This window comes from Panicum virgatum, chromosome 3N (assembly GCF_016808335.1).
Source record: "Panicum virgatum strain AP13 chromosome 3N, P.virgatum_v5, whole genome shotgun sequence".
NCBI classification, from domain to species: Eukaryota; Viridiplantae; Streptophyta; class Magnoliopsida; order Poales; family Poaceae; genus Panicum; species Panicum virgatum.
Window position 1 is genome coordinate 27,169,850 of NC_053147.1, and position 16,079 is coordinate 27,185,928.

The window sequence follows — 16,079 nt, forward strand, 5'->3', positions numbered from 1 at the left end:
CAGGTCAAAGTCTTGCGTGCACCAGCGGGGATGGGGCACGCGGCGGTCCTGAACCCCCTGGACGGAGTGCAGGCGCGCGCACCAGAAAGTCTGGGAGACACGTGGAGGTCCCGGACCCCTCGAGGGGGGTCCGGGACTCCGGCTGCGGGTGATGGACATCCCTCCTCGAGGGGCCCATGGCGACACCGGACCCCCTCCCGAGCGGGAGGTGGGCCCGGGGCCATGCGTATGATGAGGCAGAGTCCGGATGACCGGAGTTGGCAGAATAGTGACGGGAACTGTGCTGAGCGCGTCTTGTCCCGCGTCGCAGGTTCCACAGTACTGCCACAGCGTCCGGGATGGCGGAGTAGTGACCGGAGGTGATGGATGGGACTCCTGTCACAGCTACTGTGGGAATGGCGGCCCGACGCCGCCTGTCCTGAGCACTGTGGAAGAGTGATGGCATTAAATGCCTCCGTATGGCGAGCGGTTGGGCGGCGGGGCCGTTCGTCCCTTGTGCTGAAGGGTGGCATCGAGCGAGGCGGAGATGACTTACCCACTCGAGGGTAGATTCGCTACCCTCGAGCGAGGCGGAGATGCGTTGCGCGGTCGAGGGTCCCGAGGGGAGCCCTCGAGCGAGGTGGAGATGAGTGACCCGCTCGAGGGTGGGCTCGCTACCCTCGAGCGAGGCGGAGGTGCAGGGCGCAGTCGAGGGGTCTCGACGGGGACCCTCGAGCGAGGCGGAGATCGTCCCGCGGGTTCGAGGGGGATGCGAATGGGCCGCACGCTGGGCTTCTTTTGAGTCCTTTCCTTTCTTCCGGATGGGACGGAGGCCATGGGCCTTCGTGGGCTCAGTCGCTTAACATGTGTTTGCGTTTTTCTGGGTGATCTTAGTACCCCGATTAGGGTGTTCCTAATCGTGGTACCCGATACTATTGGTTTACCCTCTAATTATGAAGCTCTCTATAACAGGGGCAGACCCAGCAATCAATGAAGACTAGGGCCAAAACTATAGATAGAGTTTATGCTTTCTTTATTTATGGATTGGGCTGTATGATTTTGGGTCTAAACTAACTATGGTGGTGGATGTTAATGGACCATGACTAGGGCCACGGCCTAGGTGGCCCTAGTGGCAAGCCTGCCACTACTCTACAAATCTTCTAAAACTCTAAATTCAGCTAGGATTATACCTAGCCTTTTAGAGTTACTCTTACTAACTCTTCAAATTAGCTCATAAAAAATGACTCATTGATTGTTGCACCTACAATTTTCTACTTAAAATTTCTATTTCTGTAAGATGGATTTAAGGTGTTTTCTAATAATTAGTCTGTTTTGATTTTTAGGATACATAGATTTTATTGTACATCTAGACACAATATTTATCTAGATGCGTAACAAAAATTATATATCTAAAAAATTAGAACAATGAATAATTTGGGACGAATGGAGTATTTGATACTGATTTCCTAAACCTAAACAGAACTAACCAACTTTTGAGTTTGAAAAAGAAAGAATATTTCCAAAAAAAAAGTTTGAGAAAGAAAGAAAGAAAACAACCATCATAAACCTACGAGTCGAAAACTCCCAAACCCTCGCACCTTCGGTCCTGTCCCTTCCGCTCGGCTCTCCCCTTCGGTGAAGCGACCATGCTCGCCGCCTCTCGATCCCTCCGCCGCCTCTCCTCTTCCTCCTCCGTCCGTTCCCTCCGTCGCGTCTTCCAGCACCCTCCAACACCCCCGCCCGCGGCTCCGCCTCCTCTCCCGCCTCTCCGGACCCTTACCCGCGCCCTCCTCCCGCACCTCGCCGCTGCCCACCGCTTCTCTACCGCCTCCTTCTCTTCCTCCGCCCCTTCCCGCCTAGGCGAATGCGGCATCGCGCGGGGAGCCCCGGAGATTCCCGAGGAGGTGGAGGTGGAGGATGAGGCGGGGGCGCTGGTGCGGCATGACACGGACGCTTATGCTGCGGTGGAGCTGGCTCTGGACTCGGTGGTGAAGGTGTTCACGGTGTCCAGCAGCCCCAACTACTTTTTACCGTGGCAGAACAAAGCGCAGCGGGAGAGCATGGGCTCCGGTAAGGCACTGATTTCAGCACGCGTCGTGGTACTGTATTGCTCTGCGTTTGGTTTGTATCTTTGCTACATAAGTAGGTGGTTCTATGTGTGATAGGCATCGATTGTAAGCTTGTGGAGCGTTTGAGTGTCATGTTCTCCTGAAATCGACTTAAGTTTCACTTTTTTTTTACATTACAAGTTTAGAGCTCATAGTTGAGTAATTTACTGGCTCCAACTTTGGAAAGGAAGAATTTGCACAAATTTGTGCTGTAGCTCGGAGTTGTGTGTCTCAATACCTGTTGTATAGTATTAGGCACTTTTAGGTCTTGTTTAGTTCGCTAAATTTTTTGGGTTTTGGTACTGTAGCACTTTCGTTGTTATTTGACAATTAATGTCTAATCATGGACTAATTAGGCTTAAAAGATTCATCTCATCGTTTACAGTTAAACTGTGTAATTAGTTATTTTTTTAACTGCATTAATGCTTCATGTATGTGTCTGAAGATTTGATGTGATCGGTATGATAGGAATTTTTTTTGAAACTAAACATGGTAGCATATGAGAGCACGGAAATTGTTGGATATGTAGGCATACGGACAGTACTACGTGGTTCAAAACTTCAGTTGATTGAAAGATCAATCTTTGCAGGCCTTATGACAACTAAGATTCTAATGCACTGAAACAGAAGTTGTTCTGTAGTTCATCTCTCCATGTCCCTGTGCAGGATTTGTAATTCCTGGAAGAAGGATCGTGACGAATGCTCATGTCATTGCTGATCATACTTTTGTTCTTGTGAGGAAGCATGGTTCACCTACTAAATATAAGGCAGAGGTCCTGGCTGTTGGTCACGAATGCGACTTGGCTCTGTTGACTGTCGAGAGCGAGGAGTTTTGGGATGGGGTGAATAGTTTGGAGCTTGGAGACATTCCCTTTTTACAAGAAGCCGTTGCGGTGGTTGGCTACCCACAAGGTATGAGTCTGAGTATCTGACATTGAGTAGTTGACAATCTGATATTTATTACAGTGTTTTGTATCTAGAAGTCAGACTTCTTAGTTATATGATTCCATCCATGAATTCAAGTTGCACATGCAGCATACATGTGACCATCTATTTTGCAAGGGCATTGCATTGGCATGCAAACTAATAAATAATTGGAACACATGAATATAAGATGTTGTTGGAAAGGGGAACCTCGATCAGTCTTTATGATTGCCCAACCTTTTGAAATTCAATAAACAAGTTGCTTCTCTATTAACTTGGTAACCAATTATTAAAAATTTGTGATAAGTATCCCAGGAATTTTTCTGTAGCAAGTTCCTTTCAACTTTCTTGTAAAGTCGCACACATGCCAGACTAGATACTCCAGTGTATATATGTTCTATGACTTCCTGCTATGTCAATTTATGCGTTTATGCCTGTACCTGATGATTCGTATGACTTAAAATTTATCGTGTCAAAGATTGCCTACTTCTACTAGCTGTGCAGGCCAGCAAGCTTCAATGTTACTGCTAGTGTTAATCATTTTGCAAGAGATTCTCTCTATACTTTTAAGAAAATAGAACCATGACCAAATGAGGGACTGAACTTTCTATGGCTCAGGTGGAGATAATATTTCTGTCACCAAGGGGGTTGTCTCTAGGGTTGAACCAACACAATATGCCCATGGTGCTACGCAGCTTATGGCTATACAAATAGATGCGGCAATCAATCCTGGAAACAGCGGAGGGCCTGCAATTATGGGTGATAAAGTAGCCGGAGTTGCTTTCCAGAATTTGTCAGGGGCAGAAAACATTGGGTGAGTCATTAACTATTTTCCTTTTGCACCAACTGAATCTTTGATTTTACCTATCTTTTTTTCTTAACTCTTTTTTTTTTTGCAGTTATATCATACCAGTGCCTGTGATTAAGCGTTTCATTTCTGGAGTAGAAGAGAGTGGTAAATATTCTGGGTTTTGTACTCTTGGAGTATCTTGCCAGGCTACTGAAAATATTCAATTAAGAGAGTGTTTTGGGATGCAGCCTGACATGACTGGAGTTTTAGTTAGTAGAATAAATCCTCTTTCTGATGCTTACAAGATTTTGAAGAAAGATGATATCCTTCTTGAGTTTGATGGTGTACCTATAGCAAATGATGGGACAGGTGAGCCTAAGTTTCCACGTATGCAATACTTCAATATGCATTAACAACCACTTTATGTTGCATATCTCATTTCTTTTTGTTTACCTTTTCATTTGTTATATATATGTTTTCTGTGAGTCAACTGTTGCGCACAATAGCTTGGACGAATATACATTTCACACCCTTTGGTGCATGTTTTTGCATACTGCTTTAGCAGCTTTTCATGCATCAGTGAATCTATCCATGAACTATTTGGAGGTATGTGGCATCACAGTGTCAACCACTTTAATTGTCCGGTATTTTATGTCTGCAGTTCCATTCCGGAATAGAGAGAGGATCACCTTTGATCATCTGGTGTCCATGAAGAAGCCTGGAGAAACTGCTGTTCTCAAAGTATTAAGAGATGGCAAAGAGCAAGAATTGAGCGTCATACTTAGACCTGTGAGTCCTTGCCACATATTATTACATTTGATTTTTATCTGTACCTTTAATTATAAGGGTGCAATTTTATGGTTGCTGGCTGATTACCAAATATAGTAGTATTAGTCTGTAGCTATTTGTGTTTACCTTCACACTAATTTTGCCAGTGCTAGACATGGTAATAGATTCAGCCTTGAAAAATCTAGATCAGTACACTATCCCATATAGGCAATATCCCTGCCTAACATCTATTGCCTGTTCAAGAACCCACCACGTACTACTTTAAGTTTGTATCCCACTGAATTCATTGTATTGCCAAGGGCCTGGTTTGACCCTTGCAGAGCTATTTAAGTATTTCAAAAGGATGATGTGGGTAGAGACCAACTCATCTTTTATGTAGATCGTTAACAGTCCATGAAATTGAACCAAATGGTATTCTGTACAGCTCTCCTAGGACCCAGGCCTTCTCTCTGCACACATCATTTCTATCTTCACTATTTCTATGTGATGCTAGTGCCTCTATAGCTTTCCATATGTTGATCTTTGATGGTATAATTGATTTTTTTTTACCTATTTGTGTTTTTCTTTTTATTATGCAGTTGCAGCCTTTAGTTCCAGTCCATCAATTTGATAAACTACCAAGCTACTATATATTTGCTGGTTTTGTATTTATCCCTCTTACCCAGCCTTATCTCCATGAATTTGGAGAAGACTGGTATAATGCCTCACCACGTCGATTATGTGAATGGGCACTAAGAGAACTTCCCAAGAAGTTTGGTGAACAGCTAGTTATCTTATCTCAGGTATTGTTCCATTAATTCACTAATTCTCAGTGTTTCTGTTCTACATTTCGATGGCATCACAGGGTTCCCATTATTTTTGTACTGAATAATTGAGTTTCAGGTTCTCATGGATGATATCAATGTCGGTTACGAAAGGCTAGCTGAACTGCAGGTATGTTGCTGTAACTAATTGACTACCCTGGAACCCATTTACCCACTACCCAAGAAGAGACATAAATTCTCCAGCATATATCCTATTAATCAAGCTGCCTAATATCACATAATCATCAGGTAAAGAAGGTTAATGGTGTGGAGGTTGAAAACCTGAAGCACCTATGCAGCCTTGTGGAAGGCTGCACTGAAGAAAACTTGAGATTTGATTTGGATGATGAAAGAGTCATCATCCTGAAGTACCAGAATGCAAGGCTCGCCGCATCCCGAGTTCTCAAGCGGCACAGGATACCATCGGCTATGTCCAGCGACCTTGTCGAAGAGCAAGCAACAAATGGTGAGGTTGAGGCATCATGCACCAGCTAATGCGGGGATCTTTTGTAGACCTAGTTGGGGAGTTCCCTGATGAAGCACAGTTCCGAGGAGCTCACATCATTTTTGGCGAGCCAGGTGCACCTGCCCGGACCTTCCTGGAGTCGCACCATGGCTTCAGCTCCTTTGCTGTGACGCTTCAGTTTTGACGAAAGGAGGGTCGTCAGAGAATAAGATTATGAGCCCTGGAGCTTTTCAGCCTGATATGTAACAGTAATTAACCATTCTTTTCCGAAGCATTCATTTTTGTCACCATATGGGGCGTTGGTTTAGCACTCCCATTGTTGAGTTCAGATCATGTATCGTGTGTATCATCAGGAAGCACAGCATAGAAAAAGAAAATGAGTTGCAGTTCAGTGTTTGTTTCCAGACATATTTCTATGAAATTTGAAAGTTAATTTTATTCCCTTCTAATGCTTCATGTTAGTAAAGGGAAAAAGAAAGAGGAGGAAGGGAACCTTGTTGGCAAGATGGGTCTTGACCCATCACCAGAAAACCTCCCGGATAGGGTTTGGCCCAACATGTAATGGGCCTCAAGGTGATATCGGCTGGGTACTCTGTAGATATCGGCTCTCTGCCCTTTTTCCTGACGCAGTTCAACTCACCGTCTACCTCGCGCAGGTGGCGTGAACAAATATCTCCCCGAACCCAGAAGCAGAAGCGGATTACGCGTGCCATTTTGAACAAGAATCGCCTCCAATCTCAGCTTGATTCGACCCCTAGAGGAGTAGAGAGGCGCACTGCGAGAGTGAGAGGTGCGCCAGCACGATGGCGCTGCCCGCGACCTGTTCGACGTTTTGCCTGAGAGGAGCGGAGCAGCGCGGTCCGCTCCGTCGGAGCTCGAACAGGTTATCTGCGCGCGTGGCGAGCCTCGTAGGCTTCGGTTGTAGCCCACGCCGCGGGAGGCTCGTGCTCGCCGGCTGCGCGCGGGCGGGGGAGAGCGACTCCAAGGCCGTGCAGCTGGTGCTCGGCGGCCGCGCGCGCGACGACGCCGGCGACACCTACTCCGAGTCCAGCGACGACGAGGGCGGTGAGGACGGCGAGGTGCGCATGACGGACGAGGAGCGGAGGACGCTGCGCCGGAAGATTCGGGAGATGATGGACCGCGTCCCGGAGACGGCGGAGCTCACGGACCCGGAGGAGCGGAGAGCCAAGATGCGGGAGCTGCTGACCAAGTACGAGCTGGTGGTGGAGGAGGAGGACCCGGACTGGCCCGAGGACGCCGAGGACGGGATGGGCTTCAGCCTCGGCCAGTTCTTCGACAAGATCACCATCAAGGCGGAGAAGAAGGACGACGCCGTGGAGGACGACACGGGTTACCAGAGCGATAAGGAGATTGTCTGGGAGGATGACAATTACATCAAGCCGATTAGGGATGTCAAGACACAGGATTGGGATGCGTCCGTGTTCACCGATTTCGGACCGATGGTTGTGCTTGTGCATAACAGATATAAGAGGTATGATTCATTCCTTTCTCTTGCTCAGGTGCTTGCACATTGCAGTTGAACACTAGATTTGATATACGCTGAACCTTTATGTTAATGTCTAAATTCCAAGGTACCTAGTGTGTTGTCTTTTTTTTTGATGAAACTGTGTTGTCTTGTTTCAATTGTCAATGTCAATGAATAGGCCATGAATTTTATTGAGCACCCGTTCATCCAACTTTAGTTTGACATGGCACGTACATTTGTTCTTATAGACCACAGGAGAATGAGATGGCGAGGGCTGAGCTTACTAAGGCGATTGAGATGTTTTGGGAACACAATCTGCCATCACCAAGGGTACAGAGTTCGTTGCCACATCCTTTCAGTTACTCCCTTGGTAAATGGTGCTTCAAGGCGCATTGCAAGTTCTGACTATGCACTTATCATCTGCAGTGTGTGGCGGTAGATGCCTGTGCCGAGCCTGACCTCGTGGATGCACTGAAGGTTTCTGGTTTCCCTGAGATTCTCTTCACCAATGCCGGGAGGATAATACACCGTGAGAAAGGTAGGTTGTATTGGGTCATCATAGAGTACTTAACTGATTTACAAACTCGCTTTTGGTCATCTGTATCGTGAAGTTCCCTGACCTTGAATCTCCCGTGCTAGTTGTCCGGTCGGCAGAGGCATGGTCGAGGATGATGGCGTTCTTCTACTACAAAGCAGCAAGGCCACCGTTCTTGTGTGAAGCAGATGGGAAGGGTCAAGAAAAGGTCCCTTTGATGTCATGAGAACGACGTGGAGGCTTGGCCTTGTAGTCTAGTGCCTCAAAATCGCATCAGTGTACACTATTAGGACTAGTGTTGAAACTGTTAACTGTTACGGCAAAGCTCCACCACTCAGCCTGTTTGTGTAACAGCTTACAGTGCAATGTCTGCAAAATTCTGTCACAAGGATTGGGCATTAGACTATTGTAGTATAGATATAAAAATCACATGGATGGTGGAGATGTGTGAGGTATCCAAATGATTTATTCGTTTCTCTGAATTCGATATGATAAGAATATGGTGAATTCGTTTTTCTGAATCGCCGTGCTATATCAGTTGAATTTAACATTGCGACCGGTTGCAAAAATGCACAAGCATTAGACAAGTTTTGTGCTGGACGTTTCTCTTCCATCTCCGGCGAATGCCGGCAAGCCCTATAATAAACTCTAGCCAGCTTCAGGTTTCACGTTCAACGTTTATAAAATTCGATAGGTCTTTGAATGAATTTGTTCATTAAATATTCAGACCTATCCAGTTTCGTGGCTTTAAAGTTCAGCAGGGGTATTTTCTTAGCGTGATTACTCTTTCGATCTCCCTCTTTCCAAACTTTCCAGCAGGAAGCAGCTAGAGCTTTTTTTTTTGAGAAAATCGGGATTTCATTCATTTAATATTTGGTGATTACAGCCCAAAGTGCAAAGACACCCTTAAAAGGAATAGAAAATACATTCCAGTCATCTTCCAAAAAAAAAACAGCCGACGGAGGCCCAAGGCCCAAACAACAGGAGACACAAAAGGCCCGTCTCTTCCGTCGAGCGCCGCCGGTCTCCCGTCTTCTCCCTCCCAGTCCCCAATATTACCTTTCCCATCCCATCTCGTGCTCCTTCGCCCCAAAACCCTAACCCTAACGCCGGGGCCATGGCGCTCACTACCCGCGGCGGCGGCGCCGGCGGCGGGGACCCCGCGAAGGCGCCGTCCGCCTCCGACCCCAGCCTCGGCTTCCTTACCAAGCGCGACACGGAGGTCAAGCTGCCCCGCGCCACACGGGTCAAGAACAAGACCCCCGCGCCGATCCAGATCACGGCGGAGCAGATCCTCCGGGAGGCCCGGGAGCGGCAGGAGCCCGAGATACGCCCGCCCAAGCAGAAGATCACAGACACCCACGAGCTCTCCGAGTACCGCCTCCGCAAGCGGAAGGAGTTCGAGGACGTCATCCGCCGCGTGCGGTGGAGCGTCTCGGCGTGGGTCAAGTACGCGCGCTGGGAGGAGCAGCAGCGCGACTTCGCGCGCGCGCGGTCCGTCTACGAGCGCGCGCTCGACGTCGCCCACCGCGACCACACGCTCTGGCTCAAGTATGCCGAGTTCGAGATGCGGAACCGGTTCGTCAACCACGCCAGGAACGTCTGGGACCGCGCGGTGTCGCTCCTCCCGCGAGTGGACCAGCTATGGTACAAGTACATCCACATGGAGGAGCTGCTTGGCGCAGTTGCCAATGCGCGCCAGGTGTTCGAGCGCTGGATGGCTTGGCGGCCCGACACAGCAGGCTGGAACTCCTACATCAAGTTTGAGCTGCGGTATGGAGAGGTTGAGCGTGCCAGGGCTATCTATGAGCGGTTTGTGGCCGAGCATCCACGACCAGACACCTTCATTCGCTATGCCAAGTTTGAGATGAAGCGTGGCGAAGTAGAGCGGGCACGGCGGGTGTATGAGCGTGCAGCAGACCTGCTTGCTGATGATGAGGATGCAGAGGTGCTGTTTGTGGCATTTGCAGAGTTTGAGGAGAGGTGCCGTGAGGTTGAGCGTGCGCGTGCAATATACAAGTATGCGCTGGACAGGGTGCCCAAGGGTCGGGCTGAGGAATTGTACAGGAAGTTTTTAGCTTTTGAGAAGCAATTTGGTGACCGCGAGGGGATTGAGGATGCCATTGTGGGCAAGAGGAGATTTCAGTACGAGGATGAGGTGAGGAAGAACCCACTAAACTATGACTCATGGTTTGATTACATCCGGCTGGAGGAGAGTGTTGGGAATAAGGACAGGATCAGGGAGGTTTATGAGAGAGCCATTTCCAATGTGCCCCCTGCAGAAGAGAAGCGATATTGGCAGCGGTACATATACCTCTGGATTAACTATGCACTTTATGAGGAGCTTGATGCCCAGGACATAGAGCGGACCAGGGAGGTTTACAAGGAATGCCTGAGGCTGATTCCGCACAAGAAGTTCACGTTCGCAAAGATATGGCTGATGGCAGCCCAGTTTGAGATAAGGCAGAGAAATCTTAAGTCCGCTCGACAGATTCTTGGAAATGCAATTGGGATGGCCCCAAAGGGCAAGATATTTAAGAAATATATCGAAATTGAGCTATATTTGGGCAATTTCGACCGTTGTAGGACTCTCTATGAGAAATACATTGAATGGTCCCCAGCAAACTGTTATGCCTGGAGGAAGTATGCTGAATTGGAAAAGAACCTTAGTGAGACTGATCGTGCTCGATCAATATACGAACTTGCTATTGCACAGCCAGCCCTTGATACGCCAGAGGTTCTGTGGAAGGTATGTTCTCTTGCTGATTTCCTCTTAGCTAATACGCATTTTATTGGTTTGCACAATGTTATATGCATATGTTCTGTTATTATTCCTAAACAGACTGACGGAGTGCAAACGATGTTATACTAACTTGCTAAGCAATTAGTGTTGCCCTAGTTGCTAAAATAATCAGAACTGATTTTGTAGTGAACTACATTGCTCTTTAAAGTGCCGCTAAGATGCTTTGGATTAAATATGTTGTTGTACATATCCTGGTTGTTTGCAATTATTCTTTTCTGCTGAAAGTTTGTGTCACCATTCGGCCCTGCAGAAACATTTTCCCTACGCACTTGTATTTTTTAGCGTGCTGTATGTTGGCCCCTTTTCTCTGTATCCCCTTCTTAGGAGATGAATAATCACAAATGTGTACAGTTCATTGGGCTGTTTGATTGTTGCCCAATAACTTTTCAGACTCGACACATCCAACACATATTTTGGTAGTATTCTAATTGAGCAGGAAATCTGACCATGTGAATTTTTCAGACATAAAAAGGTTTGTAAGATATTAATTGATCAAGATCTATCCTACGCCATGCCATTATGCTTAACTGATGCATATTTAGAGATTTTAATCTTTATTGGATTGTGGAGCTCCGTATGAGGTTAATCTATAAAATAATTTCATCAGTGCTTTGACATTGAATCTATGCTAACAGAACTAGTTTATGAAAGAACAAGTTTTGCTTTGCCATATCACAATCTTGGCATTCCTTAGTTTTGTGATTACAAAATATGTTCCTTTTAGTTGCATTTAATAATCTTATCATGCTTGCGCAGGAATGTTGTAGTTGATTTGAGTTTTATGTAAGTTTATGCGCAATTTACCTCAGTTTTCTTGGACTTTTCAGGAGCCTTAGTACTTGATATTCATACTACCATAAAAGTCTTAAGTCAGTCTATAGCGCACTGCAAACATCTGTTGTGTTCTTTTCTTTTGGACTTGTCTGCCTCAGTTTATAGGAAGTAAACAGAATGTTGTAGCATTTAACTTGAAAAATCTATCCTGATGATACATTTTTAAAGTGTACGATTTTAGATGATGTTTAAAGATTCTGCAAATCTCGTAAACTACTTGATGCAGCACACAAGTCCTTATCAGTGACAGTGACATTTGAGACATTCTGAAAATGTCAACAATACTCACTTACTCATTTAGTGCTGTTTTTTTTTAAAAATCCCTGTAGTACTTCTAAGTTTGTTTTAAGATATTTTTTTTGTTCCATATGGATGGTTACCAACTCATGTCCTGCTTTTCAACTCACAGGAGTACCTGCAGTTTGAAATTGATGAAAGTGAATTTGGTAGGGCAAGGGATCTATATGAAAGACTGCTTGATAGAACAAAGCATTTGAAGGTATGGATCAGTTATGCTGAGTTTGAGGCCTCAGCTGGCTTGGGAAGTGAAGAAAGCGAAAGCGAGGAGAAAAAGAATGAAGTTGGTTATCAGGAGCAGCAGATGGAGCGGGTCAGCAAATGTAGAGGTAATGATGAGTTAGAGAACAATTCTACATTCTCCAACTGGATATGTTTTTGCATTTTTTATTAACCCAGTACAGAGTAAAAATAACACCTTTGTGTTATGATGATCAGCTATATTTGAAAGGGCATTTGACTACTTCAGAACCAGTGCCCCAGAGCTGAAGGAGGAAAGAGCTATGCTTCTTGAAGAATGGCTTAATAAGGAGGTGAGCCTTGGTGATCTTGGTGATATCAGCTTAGTGCAGAAGAAGGCGCCACGAAAAGTCAAGCGGAAGAGACCAATCCCTACGGAAGATGGCTCCACTATAGCGTATGCTCTTTACTCAGTTTTTTCCTTTTTGTATTTCTGTTTCAAAAGGTTTGCATCTGCATTTGTAGCTATGTTATGCATTACTCAGTATCCAATAAATTTTAAATCAGGAAAATAGCAAGCACAAATTTGTTGCCTTTATCCCTTTCCTTTTGTTTTCTGGAGCTCTGGAAATATATCTACTGACATAACATTTGCTTAATACTACAGGTATGAGGAGTATATAGATTACATTTTCCCTGATGAAGTCGCTCAAGCACCAAACCTGAAGATCTTAGAAGCTGCTTACAAATGGAAGAAGCAGAAAACTGGCGATGATGATGAGTGATCGTGACATCTGAGTGGCATTGTCGTATCTATTTTGCAATGCAGCAGCCAAAATCAGATTTAAAGCATATGCAAAGCTGGGGACAGAGTTATCAGAACTGGAATAGTTTCATGCCACAGGTGATGCTCTTGCTGTTCAAAAGGATGCTGAGAATTACTTTAGCTAAAACAGCACGTGAATGCCTTCCTCACATATGCATATGCTTTTGCTACCGCTCTCGCGGATTCATTGACATGTAATGATTTTGGCAGAACTAGGGGAAAAATCGCCCATCTCCTTCCATAGGCACTTGCTGTAAATTTTATAAACTCCCAAGTAGCGCTGTCATAGTGTTTCTCATCTGTTATTCATGTTGTATCCTTTTTGTATTCAAATATGTTTTTCCACTGTAAAAAAAAGAACTGGTGTAAGGTTGCAAGGTGAGTTTGTTATCCTGAACCCGGGAAATTGGCAAAGCAGTGAGAAATCTGCAGTAATTCTTTTCTTATCATGTTTGTTCTTCACTGGTTCCACTGTCCTATTGTTTGTATTGCAGCCAAGTTCACTGGCCCTGTTTGTTTTCCTATGGTACTCACGCTGCAAAAAGATTTTTTTATGTATGGAGTACTAAATGAAATTTATTTGAATTTTTTTTCACATATGAGTGTACTTTGCGTGATGAATCTAATGACGGTAATTAATTGATGATTGTCTACAGTGATGCTATATTAACAATCCTCTAATTGTGCAATCAAAGGTCTAACAATCTTCTAATCGTGTGGTTAAAGGTCTTATTAGATTTGTCTCGCGAAATAGCGCAGTGGTTGTGGAGTTAGTTTTGTAAATTATTTTTATTTAGTACTTTTAATTATTGATCAAAGTTTGTGCTACTTATACTACGGAGTAAACCAAACAGGACCACTGGTTGAGGTCACTAGTTTGGGGTAGTTCATGGCTAGCAGTTTCTGTAGTTGCCTGGTTTTCTGTTCATTGTCTAATTATAATAAGCATTCAACAAGGCTGGCCCAATTTCATATCAGCAACGTTGTAGCCCAATGACATGTGTGACCTTATTCTTGAGTTTGCGTTTTTTTTCTGCTAATTTTCAAAATATCTGAGGTAGCATCAGGCCAAAATCTTGATCATGAACAGAGTAAGAGTTACAAACACCTATTGGCGGATCAAACATGACGACCTACGTCCTTATACAAAGAGGATTTAGAGTATCTCGCCATGATATGGGGCATCTAAATTTGATTCAAGGTTCTTATTTGCTTGCACGAGAATGTTTTTTTTTTAAAAAAACTTTGAGGGAACCTGCCAGGCAGGCCGCCACTCTGGCCACGTTCACGGGCCAGCTTCACCCTTAATTGGGCTTCGCGCGACCTCCTCCTCTTACGTGGGCCTTCTATTTGCTTCCTTCTCCCACGGTCCCACCCAGCCGCGCACGTTATGGCGGTGGCGCCGGCGCCAGCGCCGGGACAACCCAGGTCTATGCTCGCTAAGCCAAGACGACGACGAGGACACATCCATGGTCGGCAGCTTCCACTGCAGGTAGCAGCCACTCGTGCGTGCACGGCCATCCGATCAAATCCGTCATGCATGGCCTGGAGATGCAAACAAAGCATCGTGATTACATTGCGTCTTGCCGGCAGGGCAATAGGGGTCGTCCGGTACGTGCGGGGGGCGTGGCCCGGCCCCGGCCTGGCCGGGATAGAGATGGCGATGGCACGGGGAGTACGCTTGTTCTTGTCTCAGGTAGTGTTCGGGGTGCGCTGGCACATTGCACTAGCTTTCCGCGAGGCAATCATTGCATCGCGACGCTGGCTGGAAAGTTCCTCTTTCCTTTCGGAGGAAGAAAGGGTGTTACTCCCTGGTTTGATCTATTTTTTTTCTTTATCGTGTTAGGTGCTACTACGAGGGGAGCTAGCGTGCCATGATGCCATGTCACTGTGGGACGTGCACTTATCACATATAAATAATTATTATTACATCCGTTCTCAAATATATGGTGCCATTGACTTTTCTTCATTCTGTTTGACTTCTATGGTTTCTATAATATTTATATAAATACATAAATCTACAAATCAAACCTAAAGTACATTTCATATCAAATCGAGTGGTACTTATTTTACTTTACTTAAATAATTGGTTAAGTGGTCAAATTTAATTCGGACGAAAAAACCAAAAAAAATGTTATATTTCATTTTGCCGAGTGTTTCCCTAGTGCCACTCGGCATAGATGTTGTTTGCCAAGTGTCTGATGAAATGCACTCGGAAAAATAGCACACACTCGGCAAATATCTGGTTTCAGGTAGTGAGTTTTAAATTTTTAATTATGAACGTGCAACTAATAAACATCTTCTATACGCGTATGGGCTTTCTTAGCATGAGCATTTTACTATCAAGTACAGTTATGGTATTCTCAGCTCACTTGCCTATATTCAGTGAATAAATGGAAGTTCTATATGTCTACTGTACGTCTATATATTATGTTAATACCGATTACATTTCCACGAATCTTGATTATTATTCAAATTGACGATTATATTGTATGTACCACAATGAAGGATACACCGATCTCTTAAACCATCCCTACTCTGTTATTTAGAACTTCCAAACTAAGCAAGCTCAAACCAATCCCTCGTCTCATATATTGGATACATTGGAGAATCCAATACTTCTCATTTCCCTTTTTTTTTATCATGTATGGATCCTTTAAACCTGGAAGTTTGGACCAGTGGTATTAATAAATGGTACTAGTACAAAGTATGGAAAAACTTTTGAGGATCGGTTGAATTGAAGGACGCTGAGAAGTAGGATATATATGGAATCAGTGCAAGATAGGGAGTTATTCTCTAGTCAGTAGAATAGGGAACCAATACCATATACGTCAGTTGTCAGGTCAGCCTGCCTGACTACCGGCCATATATATACAAGCTCCCCCCACACGAGCAGAATTAGAATGTTAAGCAGCAACACTTTTGGGGAAAGGATCGGAGCAGCGCAGGCCCTCTCGAGCACGGAGCATCAGAGACAGGGAGATCCGTGGCCGGAAGAGGACACCGGGTACGTGGCCGATAAGGAGCCCGGGGGGCCGGCCAAGGCACGAGAGGACCGAAAAGGATCGAAGGGACCGTGATGGGACGGCACCATGCTGCCGCCATGCATGCAATGATGCACTCGATGATCATGCACACTTGCATGCATGCATTTGGTAGGTGTTCATCGTTCAATCATCGCCGTTCCGGCCTTGCAACTTCTCGCATCGTCATGGCTAGCTAAGTCATCTCGTCTCTCTGACTCTCTCTCCCCCTTCGTT

At 45.4% G+C, this 16,079-nt stretch overlaps 3 protein-coding genes across 3 annotated transcripts; all 3 read left to right on the forward strand.

Moving 5' to 3' along the window:
* Positions 1-1,562: 1,562 nt before the first annotated feature.
* LOC120665453 (protease Do-like 10, mitochondrial) lies at positions 1,563-6,268 on the forward strand. The gene is made up of 8 exons (XM_039945024.1): positions 1,563-2,049; positions 2,753-2,998; positions 3,629-3,824; positions 3,910-4,169; positions 4,462-4,589; positions 5,168-5,371; positions 5,472-5,522; positions 5,642-6,268. The coding sequence occupies exons 1-8, from the start codon at positions 1,626-1,628 to the stop codon at positions 5,885-5,887; spliced, it is 1,755 nt and encodes a 584-aa protein (XP_039800958.1). The 5' UTR covers positions 1,563-1,625; the 3' UTR covers positions 5,888-6,268.
* Positions 6,269-6,471: 203 nt separating this feature from the next.
* Positions 6,472-8,400, forward strand: LOC120665454 (thioredoxin-like fold domain-containing protein MRL7L homolog, chloroplastic). Its single transcript, XM_039945025.1, has 4 exons — positions 6,472-7,350; positions 7,593-7,674; positions 7,771-7,882; positions 7,984-8,400. The coding sequence occupies exons 1-4, from the start codon at positions 6,662-6,664 to the stop codon at positions 8,103-8,105; spliced, it is 1,005 nt and encodes a 334-aa protein (XP_039800959.1). The 5' UTR covers positions 6,472-6,661; the 3' UTR covers positions 8,106-8,400.
* A 503-nt stretch (positions 8,401-8,903) lies between these two features.
* Positions 8,904-13,268, forward strand: LOC120665455 (crooked neck-like protein 1). Its single transcript, XM_039945026.1, has 4 exons — positions 8,904-10,628; positions 11,926-12,142; positions 12,252-12,450; positions 12,661-13,268. The coding sequence occupies exons 1-4, from the start codon at positions 8,997-8,999 to the stop codon at positions 12,776-12,778; spliced, it is 2,166 nt and encodes a 721-aa protein (XP_039800960.1). The 5' UTR covers positions 8,904-8,996; the 3' UTR covers positions 12,779-13,268.
* Positions 13,269-16,079: the final 2,811 nt, after the last annotated feature.

Coding starts and splice junctions, on each gene's coding strand:
- LOC120665453 (XM_039945024.1), top strand. CDS start 1,626: ATGCTCGCCGCCTCTCGATCCCTCCGCCGCCTCTCCTCTTCCTCCTCC. Junction 2,050..2,752: donor GCGGGAGAGCATGGGCTCCG/GTAAGGCACTGA, acceptor GTCCCTGTGCAG/GATTTGTAATTCCTGGAAGA. Junction 4,170..4,461: donor TATAGCAAATGATGGGACAG/GTGAGCCTAAGT, acceptor TTATGTCTGCAG/TTCCATTCCGGAATAGAGAG.
- LOC120665454 (XM_039945025.1), top strand. CDS start 6,662: ATGGCGCTGCCCGCGACCTGTTCGACGTTTTGCCTGAGAGGAGCGGAG. Junction 7,675..7,770: donor ACAATCTGCCATCACCAAGG/GTACAGAGTTCG, acceptor TATCATCTGCAG/TGTGTGGCGGTAGATGCCTG. Junction 7,883..7,983: donor GATAATACACCGTGAGAAAG/GTAGGTTGTATT, acceptor CTCCCGTGCTAG/TTGTCCGGTCGGCAGAGGCA.
- LOC120665455 (XM_039945026.1), top strand. CDS start 8,997: ATGGCGCTCACTACCCGCGGCGGCGGCGCCGGCGGCGGGGACCCCGCG. Junction 10,629..11,925: donor CGCCAGAGGTTCTGTGGAAG/GTATGTTCTCTT, acceptor TTCAACTCACAG/GAGTACCTGCAGTTTGAAAT. Junction 12,451..12,660: donor GAAGATGGCTCCACTATAGC/GTATGCTCTTTA, acceptor TTAATACTACAG/GTATGAGGAGTATATAGATT.